General features: G+C 38.0%; 1 protein-coding gene across 4 annotated transcripts in view; it reads right to left on the bottom strand.

Annotated features, from left to right (window-relative positions):
* The window catches only part of ARFGEF1 (ADP ribosylation factor guanine nucleotide exchange factor 1), a 93,287-nt gene that overhangs the window by 14,860 nt on the left and 54,199 nt on the right, over positions 1-24,228 (bottom strand). For all 4 annotated transcript variants that reach the window (XM_062633233.1, XM_062633234.1, XM_062633235.1 and 1 more), the window contains 18 exons: positions 21,708-21,807; positions 21,447-21,586; positions 21,233-21,341; positions 19,998-20,199; positions 18,831-18,942; positions 17,436-17,641; positions 17,254-17,338; positions 16,440-16,611; positions 15,707-15,858; positions 12,461-12,589; positions 8,829-8,987; positions 8,297-8,447; positions 3,587-3,677; positions 2,869-2,909; positions 2,602-2,771; positions 1,905-2,056; positions 1,571-1,743; positions 460-620 (listed from right to left, as the gene is read on the bottom strand). In XM_062633233.1, the coding sequence (XP_062489217.1) occupies positions 460-620; positions 1,571-1,743; positions 1,905-2,056; positions 2,602-2,771; positions 2,869-2,909; positions 3,587-3,677; positions 8,297-8,447; positions 8,829-8,987; positions 12,461-12,589; positions 15,707-15,858; positions 16,440-16,611; positions 17,254-17,338; positions 17,436-17,641; positions 18,831-18,942; positions 19,998-20,199; positions 21,233-21,341; positions 21,447-21,586; positions 21,708-21,807 (2,505 nt within the window). The remainder of the gene's footprint in view (positions 1-459; positions 621-1,570; positions 1,744-1,904; positions 2,057-2,601; positions 2,772-2,868; positions 2,910-3,586; positions 3,678-8,296; positions 8,448-8,828; positions 8,988-12,460; positions 12,590-15,706; positions 15,859-16,439; positions 16,612-17,253; positions 17,339-17,435; positions 17,642-18,830; positions 18,943-19,997; positions 20,200-21,232; positions 21,342-21,446; positions 21,587-21,707; positions 21,808-24,228) is intronic.

Here is a 24,228-nt window from a genome sequence, read left to right as displayed (position 1 = left end):
CAAGTGTTTTCAAAGTAATGCTTAGCATATGATGAAAAATAAACTAAAAAAAACCCCACCAAACAACATGAGACATTCAAGCATCAGTTTTTGCCTGCACTTCAGTGTGAGTCTCTTACTCTCTCTTTATAGAGACAGCACTGAACGTGAGGTTCTACCATAACATTTTGAGGATATAATGTGTTTTTGCTTTTGCTGTTCCAGCAGCTCTCAGGAAAGCTAACCACTGCTGAACAGGGTGGATGGAGACTGGGGGAGAGACTGAAGAAAAACACAACTAAAAAATCTGATACTTTCAACCCCTGTGGCATTTTATACTCCTATTGCTTCTGAATAAAGCACATTTCTCATTGATCTCTGAAACTTGAAGGAAAGCCAGTAAGATTAGCATGAGTACTTTTTTCTTTGCAAAAGCACTACTGATTAAAGCACTTCTAATTTAGTTAATACAGACGATACCTGAGGTCTGTCAGATACGTATTTTGCACAGTGGCGAATGAGGCGGATGGCTTCCATACTAGTATCTGGAAATGCTGCATTGCAGGCAAATTCAGACAAGCACTTTACTGCATCCTGGAAAGAATCTATCGTTGCTGGGAAGTGTTTCTCAAACACAATTGCTGGAGAAAAGCGTGAACAGAAGAGAAAAACCATCATGCTTTAAAACCTATTAACTCTTAATACAAACCGATTGTAACAGAAGTCATGAGAGACTGGTTCATTGATTGGAGTTGTCAAATGCATGAGTAGTAATAAAACCTAAGAAATGAACACTCAACCATAAAATCACCTAGAGGGCATTCTGCTTTGACAGTAAGTATCTAAAATAAAACAAGGTAGCATTTAATATAAATGAGGGAAATTTTAACAGCTGAGCAAGAACAGAGCAATAGGCTTACTGCTTAATAGTCTGTATGATTAGAGCTTAAGAGGGATACCTAGAGCAGAGAGTGACATCTACAAAAAGACTTCCTTCAGCAATATGGTCCTGTTGCCTTTATTTTATGTCGCTTTTGAGGAAAAAAAAAATAAATAATCAAACCCATTCTTCATTAATGCTGAAAAAGTTTTAGGAAGTTGAAGAGGTTGAGACAGAAAAAAAGAGGTCCCTTATGGCACTTAAAGCCTGAGATCTGAATTAGAATGGGAATTAAAATATCATCATAGTGCCACCTTGCTCAGCCCTTTTTCCTTAATAGGGACATAGACAAGCACAGTTCAGAAACAAGGAAAAGGATAAGCAAACAACATAATAGTAAAATGACTATAGTGACTATTAAGTAAAATTATCTAAGGCTTGACTTTTTTTACTCCAGAATGCTATACACAGGTAAGCTTGTTTTTTTTTTTTTTTCCTTTTTGAAAGGCATAAAGGAAGACAGATAACTATAGTCTTATTGAATTAATTTCCTAAGTATTTTTCCAGAGGACTGGTCAAAAGTGTAAAACATTGGTTCTATAGCACGAAGTGGGCTTTACTCTGCAGCCTGTAAAGCCAAACATAAACAAAGCTTCTCAGTCACTGGAGTTACATGGACTTTTATGATGTCTGAACATGGTGAATACTCACTGACAATGTGTCCTGTAGTCTGGAATGCAAGTTCCACTATACTTTCATCCTGATCTGAGGCTGCCAGATGAAATACTGAAAAAATGTTTTTCCAGCCAGAACGAATGTTAGCAGCCTGGGAATTTACCATCTGTGCAATACAGCGTACAACCATATCTCGAATAGTAGGAGACCTAAATTATGGTAATAAACAATAATTGTTTAAACTAAATTACATCATCAATTAGAACAGTATAATTACCCAGCAACTGATTTTACAAAAGCAATTTGAAACATTAATTGCAGAAGTTGGTGCTTATGATCCCAGGTGATTTAGTTAATTGTATGTTATTACCTGTTTCTCTTCATGATATGTTCAAACGGTCTTAGAAAGTCCTTCTGGAATCGGAAATTAGCAAGTTCTCCTTTTTCTAAGAACTTCATTGATAACTGCCTTAATGAGTCCACTGCAAAAATAGCTACATCTTCATTGGGATTGCAGCCAACCTGATAACGTAGAGTAGAAATGCATAGTAAGCTTGCATCAGAAATGGATTCTGCCTAAGCGGCCTTCACATTTGATAATGGAGAAATAAGCAGAACTGGAAAATTAACAAAATTAAACAGTAGCCAGTTCCACAAACTGCACTGCTAATGCAATTCAATAATCCTAACCAATTCAAGCTATTTTCTACATTATCTATCCTAGCATTTAAAACTTTCTAAAAATAATCAAGCTGCCTAGAAAGGCTTCAACAAGCTGTATTAAAAATGCATGTCAAATATTCACCTGATAAACAGTCAATTCAAACTTGAACAGAAAACAGCCTTGTAACCCAAACCTCATATGACATCCCTAAAAATTAGAATATATAAATAAAGGCAGATAGTTCTAGACCTAGGTCACAATAAATAACGTTAAGCTACTTATACAGAGGGAAGAAAAAAACAGTGTAATTCAGATGAGCACATGCTTTCCCAACAAAACTCTAAATAAAATTTCTTTGTATCAGTAATTCAAGGGTATGTAGTATAATTATTAACGGGAATACCTTATTAAAATGATCTCCAATAACTTCCCATATTCTAGACCACTGTAGCCTTATCCGGCCCATGTTGTAGTACGAAATTTCTACTATCTTCTGCAGACTAAACATTCGAGGGTGGGTAGCAGACAGCAGTTCATCCATAGAAACAGCACAAAGCCAGCGAACGAAATCCACTGTTAAATGACCACAGAATTAGATGCAGTATTTTCACAGGGTTTAAGACAAAACTGCTTTGTAGTTTATGGGGAAGGGGGGAAAGATAAAACCTACCAATAGCATTTCCATCCAACCTTGTAGATCCCGTAAATATTCTGTAAAGGGCAGTTTAAGACACTGTTACAATTTCTTAAAAATTATTACTAATTGTGGAAAAATACTGAGCTTTGAAACTAGAATCAGAAATATTTACATTTTTTTAATATTTAAAAATAACTCCCATAAGCAGGTGGGGAGACTGGGAGGAGAGCACTGATTCTAATACTATCCCCTCTCTGACAGTGACTGATGAATAATGGCAGTAGTTTATAGACTATTCATCCTTGCTCCAAATACAGAAGTCAGACTTTCCCAGTGATCAATTCCTGTTTATCATGACAAATACTCGAAACACTTCACATTATGAAGAGGGGAGAAATACTGCAAATCTAAAGAGCTATTATGTGTCTGACATTAAGCATCCAGTTCACTTGATGTGAGATTACTGCAAGGCAACTTTCATTGAACTGACATTGATTCTTGCTGCCTATATTCAATCTAATAATTTTAGATCAGTGAAAAGGCTTCTTGCCTAATCTTTGTTCTGTTCTTTCCTGCAAAAATACTTCTGGCTCCAAGAAAAAATGAAAAAATCCACAAAACCAAAATGCACTTTAATAGTGTAATATTTATATATTTTTTTCCATCTAAGGGTAAGGTCTTATTATTAGTACAAGGTACTGAAATATTGCTTAAAAAACTTGAAGTGGCAACAGCAAATTTAATCCAATACCTGTCTACAGCAACAACAACACTTTGGGAGCTGGTTTCACCAATGGATTCCTGAATACTTGCTATCTGCTTCCAATCCACGTTTCCACCAACTACAATGAACAAAATTGGAAAAATAAGTAAGAGATAATAGAGAAAGGCTGGAAAGAAAGAGGGAGAGAAGTCATGCCACTACCAGTGTAATTAAATATATTTCTAATTCACAAAAAAGAGAAGTATATTATTAATTTCCCCTGCATGGTTTCAGCATCTCATTGAACATTTGCACGTCAGTCTAATTCTCTAAATTCTTTATCCATTTATAAACTGTATTACTCCCAGAAAATTGTCCACATTAGAACAACTGTGTGAATAGATACAAATGAAAAAAAAAAATTAATCACAAGCAAAAGAACCGCCTTTTTCTCTGTATCTTTCAATGGGTATTTCAATGGTAATTCTGATACTGAAAATATAGAACACATGATGGAGAATATTGCACAGAGGAGGAATTTTCACACTTTATTAGCAGCAAGTGAGTAAATCTATCCTGGTAGGGTTTTTTTAATCATTCACAGAGAAGAGCTCCCACTAAAACTCCATGTTACAGCTATATCTCAAGCGCAACAAAATTATCACCTAACAATAGTGAGAAAAACCTGTAAATAAAAATAGCAGTATTGAGTTTGGAGGCTAGAAACTGTCACCCACACCTTGGAAAGATCATGTTAAGAAAATGCTAAATCACAGCGAGCAAATTTCTGTCTATGTGGCTATGTAAGCCTTCCTCCATGCCCCATTAAAAAATAATAAAAAAAAAAATAAATTAGGAAACTTGCAGGAATCTTGCAACCATTGTGGGTACCCTGTATTTTCTTTTTTTTTTTTTCCCTTGGGCTGCCTATCAGAAAGATAGGGGAGAAGAGACTTGTAAGGAGGCCAGTAATCTGTTCTCAGAGCTTTGCGAAGACAAGAAGCTCTCACATTTCAGACCGCCTTCTGAAAGTTTGCCTCTGAGTCTTGCTGTGCTCCACACTTGGAAGTGGCTGGAGATGACTGGCTATTCATTCTACATAAACCACCCATTTTTCCAGAGCACAGTAACCTTTTTGTATATACAAGCACACATACGTAACCTCACACTAGTATTTCAGCAACTTACATTACTGTTGGGTTTGACTGAGACTTCTCGTATCTCTCTATTCTTTTACTGGCACAAAAGCTGTCAGTACCAATTAGCTTCTATCTTGGCAATGCTTTAACTAAGAAATGTATCAAATGAGCAGCTGTGTGAACTTGAAGGGCTATTTCTAAGAAGTTAGGTAACCATAACAAACTCCGCAAGTTTGCATGAAAATTCCTTACACCACTGGATTTCTAATCAATGTTGGAAAAGATACACAGACAGAAGATTCATGTTTCAGCAGGTACGAGATCTTTTACAACGAAATGCTGAGTCACCTACATAATTCTGCTTTATGAAAAACTGATTCATCACATTCCTTTGTCCAAAGAGGATTTCTCCTTATCGGGGAAGTACTCTTTGGCTATGACCTACTCAGAGCAGCAGTATTTACCTTCCAATTTTGTGAACAGAAACTAGAGAAGAAAGCTGAACTTCACAGTTACAAGTCAGACAACATTCCTATCAAAGAAACAAAGGAATAAGATGCTTAATCATCTACTTTTACAACCCACATGATTGTGAAGCTTTGTATTTTCAAGCTGGTATGAAAGATGAAGCTTTCATGTCACCAGACTGCAACTTCACTTACTCCAATTGTACAACTATTTTCTTTACTGTAAAATATATGTCTGTATACATAGAATCAGAGAATAGCTGGGGTTGGAAAGGACCTTAAGATCACCAAGTTCCAACCCCCCTGCCATGGGCAGGGACACCTCACACTAAACCATATCACCCAAGGCCTTGTCCAACCTGGTCTTGAACACCGCCAGGGATGGAGCATTCACAACCTCCCTGGGCAACCTATTCCAGTGCCTCACCACCCTAACAGGAAAGAATTTCCTCCTTATAGCCAATCTAAACTTCCCCTGTTCAAGTTTTAACCCATTACCCCTTGTCCTATCACTACAGTCCCTAATGAAGAGTCCCTCCCCAACATCCCTAGAGGCCCCCTTCAGATACTGGAAGGCTGCTATGAGGTCTCCATGCAGCCTTCTCTTCTCCAGGCTGAACAGCCCCAGCTTTCTCAGCCTGTCTTCATACGGGAGGTGCTCCAGTTCCCTGATCATCCTCGTGGCCCTCCTCTGGACTTGTTCCAACAGTTCCATGTCCTTTTTATGTTGAGGACACCAGAACTGCACACAATACTCCCAAGTGAGGTCTCACAAGAGCAGAGCAGAGGGGCAGGATCACCTCCTTCGACCTGCTGGTCACACTCCTTTTGATGCAGCCCAGGATATGGTTGGCTTTCTGGGCTGCGAGCGCACACTGCCGGCTCATGTTCATTTTCTCATCAACCAGCACCCCCAAGTCCTTCTCCACAGGGCTGCTCTGAATCTCTTCTCTGCCCAACCTGTAGCTGTGCCTGGGATTGCTCCCACCCAGGTGTAGGACCTTGCACTTGTCATGGTTAAACTTCATAAGGTTGGCATCAGCCCACCTCACAAGCATGTCAAGGTCCCTCTGGATGGCATTCCTTCCCTCCAGGGTATCAACTGAACCACACAGCTTGGTGTCATCAGCAAACTTGCTGAGGGCGCACTCAATCCCGTGTCCATGTCAGCGACGAAGATGTTAAACAAGACTGGTCCCAACATTGATCCCTGAGGGACACCACTTGTTACTGGTCTCCAGCCGGACATTAAGCCATTGACCACAACTCTCTGTGTGCAGCCATCCAGCCAGTTCTTTATCCACATCCATCAAATTGATGTCTCTCCAATTTAGAGACAAGGATGTCGTGCGGGACAGTGTTGAATGCTTTACACAAGTCCAGGTAGATGACATCAACTGCTGTACACCGTCCATCAGTTCTGTAGCCCCATCATAGAAGGCCACCAAATTGGTCAGGCAGGATTTCCCCTTAGTGAAGCCATGCTGGCTGTCAGCAAAAACACGGACGTAGGCTATACGGGTTCTCACAAGAATTTAGATTTACAGGAAGGCTGCTCGAAAGCCATAGTTTCAAAGGATCATAGAAAGAAATTGTAAGTATCTGCAACATGGAATTTGTGGAGAAGAGTGAAAAAACTAAACAGTTGTTCTAACAGTGCCTAAATGCAAGAAACCCAAACTGAGTTGGCATTTTCCTATAATATTGAAGTGGTATTATTAAAAACTAATATACATATAAAAAAAAAGTTAAAAAAAAACAAAGTTTCCATATTCCAAATATGCACTGTAACAAACATTCAAGAAAGTCAATTCAGAGAAACATTTTATGCATTTGGGCACAGCCTGTCTTCCTTAGTAATGTAGTTGAAAGAGGGGAAAAAAGTCTTTATGAGCTGGATCTCCACCAACAACTAGCAAATATGATTTACAGACACCTGACTACAGTTTACATTCTTGAGCTATTACGGCTTAAAATCTTTAAAGGCCAGTCACTTCAGCATACAGAAACTGCCAGCATTTGGAAATAGCAAAGTTGGATGGGCCACTGGGGAACACTAAACTGGAGGATGCATATTAGAAAGGCAGGGAGAAGCTCAGTATATGAGACGCTGGCAGACGCATTAATTTCAGGCACAAGGTTTCCCTTCAGCAGCTCTTGGCATGGTGAGGGGAGCACAGAGGCAGGCCAAAGGGGAGCCTGAAGGAAAGGAAAAGACTGACTGCAGAGTCAGAAAAACTGTCTGAGAATGCAAAACCAGACATCTAGGACTAGCCGAGGGCTACGATCAGTAAAACCAGTAAAATAGTAATTTCTCCTAGGAAAAGAAAAGAATAGTTACATTAAAATTTGAGGGAACACAGAGCTCTTGCTCAGCTGCGGATTAAGCTGCTTAAAAGGCAGGAGATACTGAGCTTCATACTGAAATGGAAACTTTCTAAAGTCAAATGAAGCTATACATACTTCCTTAATGCTTTCACAGTTTCCTAATACCCTATACCTGTGTGCCTTCAGCTGTCTTCCTATTTAAAAAAAAAAAAAAATAAAAAAAAAATCAACCTTTTCAAGATAGCTGAAGCTAAGGCTGGTATAGTTTTCTGGGATAGGAAACAACATCTTATTTACAGAATAAATTTTGGCTCTCAAGCCAACCTACAAAAGGCACTTCTTCAGTGCCACAGTAACTAAAAGAGGAGGAAACAGAATTTCACCATTTGAGCTAAAATAACCTCCTACTTGGTTTGAATACTGTGGCTTTCTTGCAGTTTCATAACAGGATGCTTAACCTACACATACTAACTTGCCTGACTGGTAAAATACTTGGTAAGCTAACATTGCAACATCCTTAAATCTGGTCATGCCATCCTGTCCACAATCCATTCTTATTTGGTTGGATATATTGTAATAGAAATTAACAATTTATCATTTTCTAACATTTCCTGCTCACCCATTGTAGCATTAATACTTACCAGAGCAAAACAAATACTCCAGAAATAGGAGTAACTCTATTCAAAGTCTAAGACAGTTTTACAACTTCTTCATGGTCTCGTCTCTGAATCACACAGTCAACAATAATGAAAACAAAGGACAAACTTTAATATCTGTCTGAACAAAGCCAGTTAAATGAAATACTTTGTATATCCATTACTTACCCAGTCCCAGCCCCACAAATTCATCGGGTGCCTGATCTTTTGTTCCAGTAAAAGAACCTTCCCTGCCACGCACTGTCCCTGAGATGTAGCGGGGTTTTACTCCAGTTCCTATTAACTGTGCCAGTTCAAGTTGACTAATGCATTTCAGAATCTATTCCAGGAAACAAAGAAGTTGTTTATCAAAAGAAAGCAGTCTGAAATAGTACAAAATAAGTAAATAGAAGTCTTTAGGCAGATCTTTAGAAATAAAATATTCTAAACACTCAAGGTCAGAAAAGTATTTCTGTTCTATCCAAAATGAGTATTAATTTATATATTATTGGATTAGTCTTTCATAATTTAATTTGTCACTTGGACATGTTTTACTACTTTAATTGGCTGCATAATATGCAATTCTACATTATGTATGTACAGAAGTACATACTTGGCACTTATCTAAAACCCACTATATTCATGCACAAACAAGCACACTACTATGTTCAAAATCAATACACGTGCTTTCTCACAGTTTAAGTACAAATTACTTTTATACCTCATGCCAGGAATTTCCTAAGTAGTTTCCATCTGTATGAGCCACTGTGATGAGAGTTTTAATCGTGTCAATATTCTTCTGCTTCATTTCAGTAATACCAGAACTCACTGTAAGTAATGTAAATCTTGCTAATGCTTGGACATAGGCATCTCTTTCAAGCTACAAATGGGAGGGAAAACAAACAGAAAAGTTGTCGGTAAGTATTTTCTCAGTTTCTTGGTTCTTAGTGCAACCTGTGTGATTTCAGCAGCTATATTGTTTACCTTTTTCTTCCTAGAACTGAATTTCTAAAGCATTCTACATAGTGAAAATGTCTCATCTTCTTCTGTAGTAAGCTGTGGGATAAAACCAGGCTCTCTCTATTAAGGAACATGATGTGTAATGTCTGAAAGAACACAACACTTTTTCTGTTTTTTTTTAGGTTTCTGGCTTTGGTATTTTGGGGAGGTTTTTTTTTTGTTTTAGGAAACAGGATGTTGTTTCACAAGAAACATGGTTTCTTAGTTAACTTAGTTAATACTCTTGTGCTATACCTGGACCTACTCTGAAAATTCTGCCTTAGCCGACTCTCTCAAGTTGTAGGGCAGTTTTGGCAACAGAATCTAAGTAATATATCTAAAAGGCATATTTTGCCAATTCCAAAAAACTGCTCTTTAGTTGTTTTAATCCACACAATTTGGAGTACTCCAGAAGCTTGTGAGGCAAGACTGCCATGGGTGGGTGAACAGCAAGTGACCTATAATCTAAGCAGGTGAAATCAATCTTACAAAAAAGGGATGTTCCACATGTGGTACTTGATTTTTAAGTACAGGGTACCTATGAATACCAAAAGAAGCTTCTAAGATCCCATATGAACTAATTACAATGATAAAAGGGATTACAGTTGAGCTCAGACATGAATTTTACATTCCCATTATGTATGACCTGAAGGCCATAAAGTGAAATCAAGAGTTGTTGGCCATCAGAGAAACAAACGACAACTATGAAATATATTTAGCTCTTTGGATGTTTAAGACTATTTTGAAAAAAAAAAATCATTAAGCACATAATAAAATCAAATATAAAATATATAAAAAAGTCTTAGGAAGAATGTCTGTTTCGTAAAGACAAACACCACAACAGGCTGCAGTAACAGGGTGGATTCTCACTGAGCCACATAGCATGGCTTCCACATTCAAACCCAATTACTACTACAGCATACACTGGCAAAGGAACAGCAAATGACGTATAAGCACAGAAACATGGAAGTTTCATGGAAAGAGTACTATGCACAGAAGCTTTAGAGTCTTCTGTGTATCTGCTGTAAAAAGAAAATGATTTCAGTTCTACCTTCCCTTTCTGTTCCATACAGGTATTCCCTCCTCTGTCCCTTCTCTAAGCCATCAAAGTACAAGAAACGTACAATGCGTCAACCACAAAGTAAAACTAGATGATATAAGCAAATTAAGTACATCCTTTTGATGTGTATCTTGTCCCAGATGCTTAAAGACAAAAGCCAGACTGTGACAGCCTAAGATTAAAAGCACAAATAATTAAAAACAGACTCTTTAACTGATATTTTAGAGGTGAACATGCAGAGTTTAAACTGTATTGTGTACTTCCAGAATTTTCTTAGAACTAAAAAAGTCTACAGCTCCCTCTATTATCTCTCATGAAGTGTAAACTAATGTTAACTGTTCTTAGGCACCAATCTGAACTTCTGTATATTTATTCAATGAAATAATTGTTTGTGGCAAACAATGATAGGACAAGGGGTAATGGGTACAAACTGGAACACAAGAGGTTTCACTTAAACTTGAGAAGAAACTTCTTCTCAGTGAGGGTGACAAAACACTGGAACAGGCTGCCCAGGGAGGTTGTGGAGTCTCCTTCCCTAGAGACATTCAAAACCCGCCTGGACACATTCCTGTGTAACATTATCTAGGTGTTCCTGCTCCGGCAGGGGGATTGGACTAGATGGTCTTTTGAGGTCCCTTCCAATCTCTGGCATACTGTGATACTGTGATACTGTGAAATAGAAAAGCTGCCAGCACCAGTCAAGCACCAGAGGAAAAACCTGCTTCCAACAGAAAAGATCCCCAGGTCAGCTCAAGTGCAGATCTGCCAGTCTCCTTCAAACCGCTAGAGCTATCTGGCATCTTAAGTCAGACTACACTGCCATCTAATCAGGACCTTGTGCAATGGAATAATCTTGGATCATACGTAACATACTGAAATCATCAACAAACTGGTATTGTTTTTAATGATATCAACAAAACAGAATTCCCATAGGAAACCAAGTAGTAATACCACTTATATTGAAAAAACAAACCAAAAGTTTTTAAATTTCAGCAAATGAGAAGTGCGGGTTTTGAAATGTCTCCAGTTCAATCACGTCTGTCCCAAGCCAATGAAAGGGAACAACTGATTCTGGTAAATTCTTGGGGCATGGGGATCTTGCAGCATGTGTCCTCGCCCTCCCCATCCAAGGCACACCACTGCAGGTCTGGGAGCCAACCTCTGCAGCTGCTGAAACTGATACTTGTACCAGTTCCACTTTTGCAACTTAGAAACAAAATAACAGGAATGTGAATTTCACTGCACTACTGAAGGCTCCAGGGAGGGCTCTAGTAACCAAATTTTTAAGCCTGTTAAGCTTGGGGGGGTGGCAGGGTGGAATGAAGTGGAAAGACAGAGGAAGGAAACATTACATGATCTCAAATGGGCTTTTTTAAGCAGCTATATCAGAAGTCCCAGTGTGCTTTTCCACATTAGTGGTAAGTTATCTAAACTGCTAAATACAAGTGCAAGGGGAGAAGGAAGCAAAGCGTTCACTATCATATCACAGTTCAACAGTTTTTACTGAAAGTTAGTCTTATGAGGATGTTGGTTTGTTTTTTTAGTTGTTTTACTTTTGAAATGTTTTCAATACACACATGAAATAAATGCAATGTCAAACATGAATTTTGTTTGCCCCCTCTCTTCAGCTATCCTTACAATGGATTTATTGCAGATCAGTACTCCATTCATTAACTAACAGTCTACAATAACATAATTATATATTCATTACCAACGATGAAAAAAGTGCCTGCCCCCCCCCACCCCCCCTCCAGCTTAAACAGAATTACCCTCTGGAGCCAGAGGGTCTGGAATTCTTGGCCTTGCGCTTAATGCAAGATACATTCATGCATTACATCAGGAACGACATTTTCAGCGTCACAACTGTTAAAATGGTATCCAATAATAGAAGTCTTGGATTAGTATAATCTCTCTGAAGTTGGGATCAGTATTTCAAACAGTTCACAGAGATACTATTTTACTTATGGAACAGGTTAGAAAGACTCATTTTATGAATCACAACAAAGGTAAACAGCTTTGTAATAAAGCTAGAAAGAAAATACTTTGACATGAAGTATTCAACTTGTGGGGATACAAAAATTCACTCCATAGGCATGGCAGCCACGTACCAGTTACAAAACACTGGGAAAAATGAAAGGTCACTTTAAAGCGCTTCCAGTCAAATATCAGATGAAGTAGTAACTGCAGAAGCAGGCAGTCTCTAGGTATTGCAGTGCATACAAGGACTCCTAGAACCTCAGTAACATTCTGCTAGTACATAAATCAAAGTATTGTCTCAAGCTCAAATTTTTTACCTGAATGTTGAAAATGCAAGCAATGCGGATTGCACATCGTATACCCTCCAAACAAAGAGAGGCGACTTCTGTGTCATCACAGTCCTGCAGACCCACACTGAATGCAGCCAGAAAGGGTGTCCATGCCAACTGCAACATACGCAAAATAAAAGCTCCATTAGCAACTGTTGGTATTTGAAGGGAATGATATAGTTTCAACAGCTTGCTAAAGTGTAAATCCTGTCCTTAACTCACATCATTAACCTTGAAGGTACCTTTTGCCAAAACAGAAATGGAATAGAATAGACATGAAGCATAGAACACATGTAGATTGATGCTGCTCTCAAAAACACTCTCCTTTACCAACCAACACACACAACCATTTTCAGATACCTTGAAAAAAAAAAACAATCCCCCCCCCCCCCCCCCCCCCCCCCCCCCAAAACTCTGTCATTCAGAGTGTCTACTGGAGGTTTGGCACACTCAGGATTATTTTTATTTCTCATTGTAAAAAGATGATGGTTGAGTCAACAGTCTCTGCAAGAACCAATGGTGTGCAATGGATTCTTTATGATGGAATGTATGTACTTAAATAAGACAAATTTGCCCTGATAACACTAGAAAGAAGGTGGGGGGGGGAGGAAGGGAGGGTCAGAGAGGGAGAGGGTAGAGGAGGGAGAAGAAAAGAGAGAGTAGGGTAAAATAGGGTAGCAAACTAGTAATTCCACTAAAATTATAAGACAACAATAGTAAGAGATGGGACACAACTCTTTCCTTGATCTCTTTGCTTTTAATTTTCTTGCCCTTGGCCCTCAATCTTTTTCCATCTAAAGAACTGTAGATGCTTTAGTTGGGACTAAGACTGTAATAGACCCAAGTAAAAATTATTGCAGGAGAGTCCATGCAGTCCTGTCCTTGTGATCAAGGCTCCCTTTCCCACAGGCAGAAAAATCAATCAGAAGATGCAGAGGATCCTGCCATAGCTACACGTGGTCATGGATCAAAACCCCAGGATATCTGGATGATTTTAGAAATAATTTCACCTGAAGAGAGCCCAGATGAAATAGTCACTGGGCACAGCAGGGAGCAATATATTTCACGCTTCATTTCATAATAAAATGATGCACCACAGAGCTTTGGTTTCATTTAAGCCAGCAATTCCAAAAGCACAAACTCAGAGAAATGTTTAACACTTGCACTTACCAAACCATAACTTCAGAACAATATTAAAGGCATCAGATGCATTCTTAGATCCAGGACTTGATTTCCTATTGCATGACCTTTAAAGGCTCCTTCCAACCCAAATTATTCTATGATTTTATGTTCCAGAACTGTATGTTTCTCCCCCCCTCTTTTCTAATCTTTCATTCCTATTGAAACATACACTGATTTTAAAAAACATAAAATTGAAACTCTTTGAGAACTAGCTAGAGATTGGTATAGTATGCTTTATAACTAGATTTACGCTGTTATTTGTAATAGACTGTTTTGTCCTTAAAGGTGAAAATTAAGTCTCTTAAAACAGACAATTTTTGGCAATTTAGGTGTGTGCATAATGTGAATTTTTCTTCTGTTTTCCTAAGTTACCAAATATATCTGTAAATACAGTTATAATGATAAATTTTAAGTTTGCATCAATGGGTGAAAGAGATACCCAGAAATTCATAAAGCTTTGATGAAATGAAAAGTAAAACATCTAAATAAAAAATGTGAAATATTTAAATTCCACAGTTCTCACTTTTTTGAGAAGACAGCTCTCTGTTCAACATATTACACTGTCCTCAGTACATTGATTATTTTATGAACTAATAAAAGTTTGTAAGTAAGAAGACTTTTTATTCATAGCACCTTCACAAAATACCTTTAGGGTGTTAATTTACCCCAATGCTTTGTATTTTGCTCCTTTGAAAATGAATTTGCAAACCTACTTTCCAGGTACTAAAGGCTAGGAATATTATAGAGTAATAGGTCGGGTATCTTAAGGAATGATAGTCTATGAATTTTGTAAAATTACCTGCATGCAAGTTATTTCATGTCAGCCTCAAAAAAAGTCAACTGAGAGAAATTATCTATAGTACACCTCTGCTGAGTGACACCCTGAAAGAAGATCCTAAACAAGGGCTTCAGGCTTCATTTAGTGTTATTTTGTACAAAGAGAGTACTATTCTATTAATATGGTGATAAAGAACTCAAAGGTTTCCCTCATGGACAGCAATCTTACAGCTAGATCCTCAATGTGCCCAGGTGGCCAAGGTACTCAATAGCATCCTTGCTTGTATCAGAAATAGTGAGGCCAGCAGCACTAGGGAAGTGATTGTCCCCCTGTTCTCAGCACTGGTGAGGCCATGCCTTGAACACTATATGCAGTTTTGGGCACCTGACTATAAGACATTGAGGTGCTGGAGCATGTCCAGAAAGGGCAACAAAACTGGTGAAGGATCTAGAGAGCAAGTCTTAGAAGGCTCGTCTGAGAGATCTGTGGTTGGTTAGTCTGGAGAAGTCTCAGGAGAGACCTTACCGCTCTCTACAACTACCTGAATGGAGGTTGTAGTGAGGTGGGTTTTGGTCTCTTTTCCCAAGTAGCAGCAACAGGACAAGAGGAGATGGCCCTCAAGTTGTGCCAGGAGAAGTTTAGACTGGCTACTAGAAATGGCTACTAGAAAAAGGGCTGTCAAACATTGGAACAAGCCATCCAGGTAAGTGGCTGAGTCACCGTCCCTGAAAGTATTTAAAAAACATGTAGATGTGGCACTTACAAACATGGTTTCATGGTGGACTTGGTAGTGTTATGTTGACAGCTGGACTTGAGTTACTTAGGCCAAAGACCATATCCAATTGCATACTGAGGCATAATACACTACTGAACATACTCTTTCATCTACAAATCTGAACCACTGGTATGGAAAAGGCATTTGGGATGCAGACAGCTTTGCATAAACGCAATAGAAAGGCAGGTGTTTAGAATAATGTTTCATACAGGTCCAGGTACCTCCCCTAAAACTAAATGGCAGTCCTAGGCTTTCTGAAATACCAATTTGCAACAGACACTGGCCAGAATTTTGTTCTGATAATCCCAGGGTTAATGAAACTGAAGTAGAAGGCTCAAAATCCCTTCTTTCCTGAAGCAAGTTAAACAACTTACAAAAAGATCATAACATAACAGATGCAAATCTTTTCAACAAGTACTTTTAACAAACCCTGACAGTCAGTATTTTGTGTTAAGAAACTGTGTGATATTCTCAGTGAGTATCAAAACATGCATCTCACCTTAAACATGGGTCTTACATGCTCGAGGTGTGTTGCACTAGTAAAAGGTGCCTGAACGTGACTCACTGCCTCCATAAGTGCTTTAGCTGTTTTGGCCATTTGCTCCATTTCCAAGTTATATAGAAGTCTTCTCTGTTTTTCACTAGCAACACCTGTAAACACATTTTTCCTCTCATTTGTGCATGTTTAACAATGGTGTCTTCAGAAATATAATTCAAAATTTTTCATTAAGTACCATACTCTGCAGAATTTTTTATATTAGTTGTACTTCCTAAAATTACACCAGCAAAATATTTCTTTTACAATATAGATAAAATTTAAGTCAAAATAATGTATAAAATGGTTATTGCAGGAAAACACAATGGCCACCTTAGAAACAGAAGGCACGACTATGTGTTTTATGCCCTATGCCTATCAGCCACATCATTACTTCATAAAGCCCTCAAATGCATTTTCTATGTTGCTGTTCAGCAGCAAAATCTGTCTTCTCCATGGTCAATGCACTGAATACAGGGAATTCAGCTACAAGGGGAAGTGAAAATAACACTTGCATTTAACACAGGTTTGAACATCATGCATTTATGTTAAAAGGAAAAGGTTACGAAACTAGGAGTTAGGACTCATTTTGAATTAAGTAAGCGGTGCTTGCTTCATTTCTCATTTTAAAAAGGAGATTGTTTCATTGAACTGTAGAGACAACACTTTGAAGAAAGCTAACACTGCAGCTACTTACTTTGTTTACTGGATTTTGTGGGTATTGTTAATTCTTTTGTTTCTTTCATTGAAATCTTCTTTCCAGCTATTTCATTATAGATAGCAGACAAATATTCTTCAGGGAGATCTTTACTGTCATTGATACCTCTATTCATTTTAATATACTGTTCTTTTGTCATTTTATTCTTAACCTGAAACCCAGAAAGCAGCTATTAATATCAACAAATGAGGCAAGTTCATAGCAGTTACAGTGCTGCTCATAAAGCACCCAAACAGATGAAAAGTTGACAACAAGGACAAGCCTGCTGATTCAGAAGACATTTTTGAGTATCTAACATATGCGAGATTACGCTGTCAAGTCTACAAAATAACACAAGGTCATGTGAACAACATACACAAACATTCAGTAGGATCTGAAGATCAATAAGACACACATTACTAAAAAAAGGTGCTTTATCTTGTCATACAGACCAAGCTAGCTATTACCTCAACTTCAAATATTAGGCTTTGACTGCAGGTTTGCTGTAGTAGATTGACTGCAGTAGATTGCTACTGTGAGTGCCATAATATGAAAGCAAATCCATACAATTCCTATTCAGAGAGTAGGGAAATGATACCTTACAGAAAGGTCTAATCAAAAGAACTTAAAATCTCAACACCCATGAAACACATATTGTTACTTAAAAGATGAACAAAACCATTATTACACATTAAATTACACACATGTTGGTGTTAAATGTTGGTGTTGGACATGAAGCTTTTACAACTACATTGGCACAAAGCCTGAAAATTAGATGTCTGTGGAGTACACAAATATTTTTCTAGCAACATACCTGTGGACTGTGAAGATCTGTTGTCAACATGATAATTGAATAAGCTAAAACATACGCAGTATCTGCACTGGCAAAAAGAGTTTGCCTGGAGGCAGAAAGGACAAAAAGAACAGCAGATTTAACATAGTAGGAATTTTTACTTATTCATCTTTCCAAAGTTCTGAAGACAAAGTATGGCTTACCCTTGGTTACATTCTAAATATCTAGCAGCAAATTTCTCCATCAGGCGATCAATTTTTTGAGCCTCTCCTGGAAGACGGAATCCCTCTAGAAACATACGCAGAGCTGAAACAAAATCCTTTCCGGAGAAGTCGTGTTGGTCCACATATGCATACATGACTTCTTTGTTAAATTTATCATTGTCTCCCAGGAACTCCCCAACCTGAGTCTAAAATGAGAACAGAAAAGACAAAGTGCATTTACAATGGAAAAAAAATGTAAATGTGAACAACAAAGTCATACTGCCCACACGTCCCACAAAAGAAGAGGCAGTTGAGAATGATGTATTTGTTTCTCCTCTACTCTCTGAAGCAAAGTATTTTGGCCATATATTACCTCATAATACTCTTACAGGCTCATACGTATCTGCCTGCATTACTTTTTCTCTCATTTTACTCATGTACTATTTTTTCTAATAGGTGAATTACATGAGTGCACACGACAAAGTTAAGATTATCAATGATTACTTGTTGTTTGCTGTAATGATTTTTGTAGTTAGGAAACTTACTATGGGAATGTCAAGTTTACTAAACTTCATCTCCACTAGAGTACAGATCTCAAATAGATTTATGTAATGCTCAAATATAAACAGCTGGCACACTAATGCATCCAAGTTGATCACCGTTAACACAACAGAGTACAGTGAAAAATACTGTGCATTCATATTAAAATGTCTGTATAAATAAACTGAGCTTAAAGATCTCTTTTGATGCCTGATTCTAAGCTCCAATTCTGAAATTTGTGACTTCAGTCACAGTTGCAAGCATGGGCACATATGCAAGCCTTTCCTTACAGAACAATGGGAGTGGCTACTAAGCACAGCGGTGCAGACTGCCATTTCAGAAAGCAAAGGTTTTCATGACAATAACCACGACATATTCCTACCCCCCTCAGCCAGTATTGCAGGCCTCGTCGAAGTCCAGCAACAGCTGCTAGTTGTAAATAAAATCAAAGAACTAATCTAGATTAAGTAACTTTCTTTTGGGAGCTAGCAAAAAAATGCTTCTCATGCTGTTGAATGACATTATTTTTTGGCTGTCTCTGAAGGACAGTTACTTCTGGCAGCCCCTTACTGGACTAAAGTACATACTGTTTAGTAAGATGCTTCTAGCTGTATTACCTACTAAGTACAAGTCTCCCTTTACCCTTTGATGAACTGCAGGATGTTATAGTACAGTGTATAGCTCTAATGCATACTCAAAATTCCTTGAGCTTACAATTTTAGAATTTGTAGAGAGAAGTCTTTTCTTCACTGTACAATAAAACTGAGCTCTTCAAAACACTATAATGTGATCTGCAGTAAGTATAAAATCCATCATCATGAGCAAAAACAACCATCAGGAAAAGAGTTTTCTTACTGAATCTAATCTTTCCTCTTGATGCAAGAACTGAGCAATATCTTCAGGGGTAGTGCCAAGCATTCCTTGTTCTTGCAGGTACTGAATCCCCCTCTTTGGTTTCTTATTGAATCTGTACAACGAAGATCAGGATGGAATGAGAGTTAACACACTCACCTACACACAAAGCCGCACCAGCTTAAGTAAAAAGATTCAATGATTTTGGATGAGGTAATGAAAAATCTATGTATTAAATACTTTTCCTTCATCAAACTGTGCATTAGACAGGAATATGCTATCCCCTTCTATGATTATTATTCCCTTTATCATTGGATGATTTTATATTTTTTCCCCTGTAAACAGCCTCCTCTTCCTCTCTGCTACATAACTGCCAGCATGGCATCTATGCAACTCCCAGTAAAGAATCCTAAACAGTATGATTTACTCTGGCGCTCGTGAAGAAAAAAGTATTTCGCAGAAATAGCAAAATCTTGGCTTGGAATGGAACAATTACGCTCTGTTGCTTTTGGTTTAATCTGTATGAAACAATCAAGAAATCTATGAGTCGCCTGCAAGAATGGAAATGTACAAAGACATGGAACCATGTAACTGAAAGAAACTGAAATCCTGAAGGACTAACAGATGCTGTTCAGGTTTGAGAACCATACTGCAGAAAGCTTTTATTTTTGCATAAAGTGCCCTCACTAAGCAGGCAAGGTGACAAAGCTGAAACCCCACAGAAGATTCATGTCCGACTGCACAGAAAAATGCTATCTCCCAGTTCTAATTATGACAAATTAATTAATCAGAAGAAGCATGAGATTAAGCATACAGATACTTTCATCAATAATGTGTGCACTAGAACAGGTTGTATTCAACTGATCACGAGTTCAATGTTCTTTTTATCCAAATATAAAAATCTTATTTTAGACAAGCAGGTCTGGAGAAAAAAGAACAAACATTCAGAGTACTCATCTTCTAGCTGTGAGGAATTAGGTTAACACAAAACACTGTTGACAGGCTCCAAAGGGGACACCATTCAGCACTCTTTCACCAGAGGAAGTGCTGTTACATCCAGTTTTTTTCCTAACACAAGATGAGTATCTATGAGGAGAAGGAAGAAAAACCCAGGAATCTTCGTAGCTCCGTAAGAATCCACCCTCCCATGGGTGATAAAAGGGCACTCACAAGTCAATTCCTTGTTCTATTATTTCCTTTTGTTGCTTTAGGACCTCAAACTGCTCTGGGTTGTCAGTGCCAGACATCTGTGTGCTGTAACTGCCAATTCCAGATGAAGCAGTAGAATCCAAGGAGTTTAAGCTTCCATATCTATTAATTGTCTCAGGGTGTTTGGTTTCATTGCTATCCTGCTCTGTCGGTTTTTCTTGGCCTATAAATTGGAAAGGGTTACATACATACAAAATGCATACAATGAAAAGAAATTAAAAACACAGGTTATTCTTTACATCCTCTCTGAAGGTTTCTAAAACTCATGATGGTTATCTTCAATTACCCATTTGTTTTTACATAAATATTCTGCTTTTGCTTTGATTGGGAAAATAACAACAAAAAAATCACTACAATGTATCAAGGAGGATTCTTCCAGTCCATCACATACCTGAAATTTAAGCCTTAAATTACAACTATAATTTCTAAACACTTAGGAAAAAAAAATAAAAAAAATCGAAACAAGCATGGCACCATGGAAACTCAGTTACAGATCTTTCCTTTTATTTTCAAGTCTGATGTTACTTTGACCTGAAGCAAATCATGCTGTTTTTGAAATGGAGTGTCTAGAAGTGTTTATGATCACACATGCCAAGGAGCTGGTGCTCTCAGTTCACAGCAGCAGCTGTGCTAACCACCTCTAAAAAGGTTATTACTTCACCTACCAATATTATCTGCTCAATCTGAAAATTCTACCATAACCTTAGTATTTTTTCTCTCAGGTCAGATGGAAACCAGATTAAAACAAGTAATGATTTAGTTACTTCACTGCTTACAATATTGAAAATCCTACATCTATATATTAATGAAAAAATTCTCTCCATCCAGCTTGCTTCAGTAGTAATTTGATCAATATGAAGTTAGATGAAATTAAGGGAGCTTCAAAGTAAGTTTTGTGAGCCTTTTAAAATTACAAATACAGAAAATAACAGGATTTAGTAATTTTCAGTGTAGTAGCTTTCTAGGACTTCACATGATTAAGAAAAGACAATTTATGATATGTTGTTCAAATTACATTAATCCAACTTACCAATACTTCTACCAAAGAAAAAAAAAGTTTATTATATTTTTTTAATGCAAGAGGTTTTACCTATCTGGAAACCAGCAGTATCAAAACACTGGAAAAAATGCACTAAATGCCTTGAGCTTTAAGCATCTCTTGACTAAAGGCAGAAGAATCACATCTTGTGTCTTACCAAGTGTTGTCTGAGAGTTGGGATTTACATATTGATCCTTACTCCACTCCACCATGCACTTCAAGATCGAAACTAAGCATTCCAATCCTTTTTTTCTCAAACTTAATTCCTAGAAAAGATTTTAAAAGCAATACATGAGTGGAATGGAGAGTTTAGACTTAAACTATCATGGGAAAACCTATGAAGCTTCCTGAAGTTTTGGTGGAATTTTTACCTGAACATTGGACATGCCAAGTTCTTGGCTACCCCTTCCTTGAGCAATCTTTGATAGGTCATTAACCAGCCTTTCAAATATATTTGCTGCATTTAAATCACAATCATAGTTCACATAGATGTCAACAACACTCTGGGCATCTATAAAACAATGGGACATTGTCAAACTTAGGAAAAAAAAATAAATCATTCAATGAAAGGAGTACAGTTTTGTTCTTTAGCATAAAACCGTAAAAAAAAATAGCCAAATGGCCCTTAATACCTGCGCATATCCTTGTCAGCGTTTGTATAACCATCCATTTATGATCAAATGAGCTAGTAGAGGTTTCCAAGATATACAGGAATATTTCTTTGAAGAAAACCTAACAAATATTCCAAGAAGAGGGAGAAAAAAAAAAAATCTATTAAAAAAGGTCACTTAACTTTGATGGCCAACATCCTGACAGAACTCTGAAAGCAGCACTTTAGAGGTACAAGGTAAACAAAAAAAAGAAGGGAGGAAATACAACTTACACTTGATACATTCAAATTAGGAATTTGAATTATTACTGATGTACTTCTGGAGCTCTGTCCAGCTGAAAAATTTGGGTTATATTCTGATCACTCAAAAATGGAAGAACCTGGAATAATGTGAAATCTTGAAGCCTTTCTGAACACTTCAGCCTAACAAGAAGTCTAAGTTGCTGTTAAGAGTTCATTGGGGATCTTGACAGAAGATGTATTACCTCACCCACAGAATATTCTTCTCTGTAAGATTATAATATTATGCCACAAACATAACAAACAGCCACTTACACAAATTTAAAGTATTGGACCTTCGTTAGAAGGGAAACTTCCTGACACAATAAGGATCACTGTGGTCTTAGGTTACTGGAAGAAGGGTACTAGTCACTCACAGCATAAAAAAATGCAGCAGGTCCTGTAACAGGGAAGTTACTCTTAATTAAAAGAGATTTAGTTTTCCCTAAAATTGCTTTAGTACAGATGCTTTTGTTTGGAACAGAGCCTATTTTATTTCCTCTCAATTAGTTCCTCACCAGATTCATTAATATTACAAGCTATTTCAGCTCAGCATGCTTAGCTGCTTGGGCAGGCTTTTTCTCACTTCTCCCCTGAACAGCAGCAACTGCTGAAACAGCGCGTGAGCTCAAAATGTGAACTACTACATGGCATTACATCACCACGCCACACTGCATTACACTGCTGTTCTGTACTTCTGAGAGCTGACCTCTTCACAGCCAGTTGTGTGAACACCAACACGAGCTTTTTCTAGAACACTGACAATAGTCTCAAGCCATCAAGCTTCTTCAACAGCAGCATACAATTATCCAAAGACGCAACTACTCTTGTTTTTAATATCAGATACTCCTTTATACCACAGAATTTCTACAAAGATTTTAGTCAGACAGAGATAAGTGTAAAGCTAATTTTGCTTTAATTCAAAACGTTTGGGGAAAACCAGCAACACTAATTTTTAAGCAACTTTGATGGCAAGCCATTTCCTCAAGCAAACTGCGCTGCTAATACTTATATTTTATTGGCCTCTTTAGAGAAAAAGGGGCACACAGCAAAGTACCAGTTATTAATCTTAATAAGGAAAGCATCCCTATGAAACCTAAGGAGTTCAACATGTAACAGATCAAAAACTTTCAAGCGCTTAAATACACTCAAGAGGACTAGGCTGGTTTCAGTCACAACTTTGTGTAATCTAAACAGAGGAAGACATAACATTTTTATAAAGGTCATGCTATGAGCAATCCTTAGCTATAGATTTGCTGTTTTCTCATCTTTTACTGAAAGACAGTAATGCTATAAACCATCTGAATTGGGAAAATGATTATTTTATTTTTTTTTTGTGATACAGAATTTTAAAGAAGTCATTGATGAAGCACAGAAAAAGTGTCAGGTATGAAATTTAACCCCAAATCTAAGCTAGAAGAGATAGTACCCGGAAGGTCTGCATACTGTAAAGACACTTTAGATCTATATGCTTCTGAGACAGAATTGACTTCTTGCTTCTGGTGTCAACTTTGGACAAGCATTATCTTGGAATGAACAGCTGCTCAAAATTGTACTGATTTTTTTACATTTCAGATATTTCAAAATACTACCTATCACTATGTTACTCACTGCAATTCATGTCACAAAGCTGAGACCTGACTTTACTCCTACAGTATCAGAAAAGTAAACCAGAAATAAGCTAACTGTTTAGTCTGGTCAACTGATTGCTCCTGGGTGGGAGCAATCCCAGGCACAGCTACAGGTTGGGCAGAGAAGAGATTCAGAGCAGCCCTGCGGAGAAGGACTTGGGGGTGTTGGTTGGTGAGAAAATGAACATGAGCTGGCTTCAGTGTGCGCTTGCAGCCCAGAAAGCCAACTGTATCCTGGGCTCCACCAAAAGGAGCGTGACCAGCAGGTCAAAGGATGTGATCCTGCCCCTCTACTCTGCTCTTGTGAGACCTCACTTGGGACTATTGTGGACAGTTCTGGTGTCCTCAACATAAAAAGGACATGGAACTGTTGGAGCAAGTCCAGAGGAGGGCCACGAGGATGATCAGGGGACTGGAGCACCTCCCGTATGAAGATAGACTGAGAAAGTTGGGGCTGTTCAGCCTGGAGAAGAGAAGGCTGTGGGGAGACCTCATAGCAGCCTTCCAGTATCTGAAGGGGGCCTCTAGGGATGCTGGGGAGGGACTCTTCATTAGGAACTGCAGTGATAGGACAAGGGGTAACGGGTTAAAAGTTAAACAAGGGAAGTTTAGATTGGCTATAAGGAGGAAATT

The sequence above is a fragment of the Pezoporus occidentalis genome, unplaced genomic scaffold (genome assembly GCF_034315485.1).
Source record: "Pezoporus occidentalis ecotype Australia unplaced genomic scaffold, CSIRO_AGI_Poc_V1 ctg4, whole genome shotgun sequence".
NCBI classification, from domain to species: domain Eukaryota; kingdom Metazoa; phylum Chordata; class Aves; order Psittaciformes; family Psittacidae; genus Pezoporus; species Pezoporus occidentalis.
The sequence above is the reverse complement of the archived record's forward strand: the minus strand, read 5'-3'. Positions and strand labels throughout refer to the sequence as shown.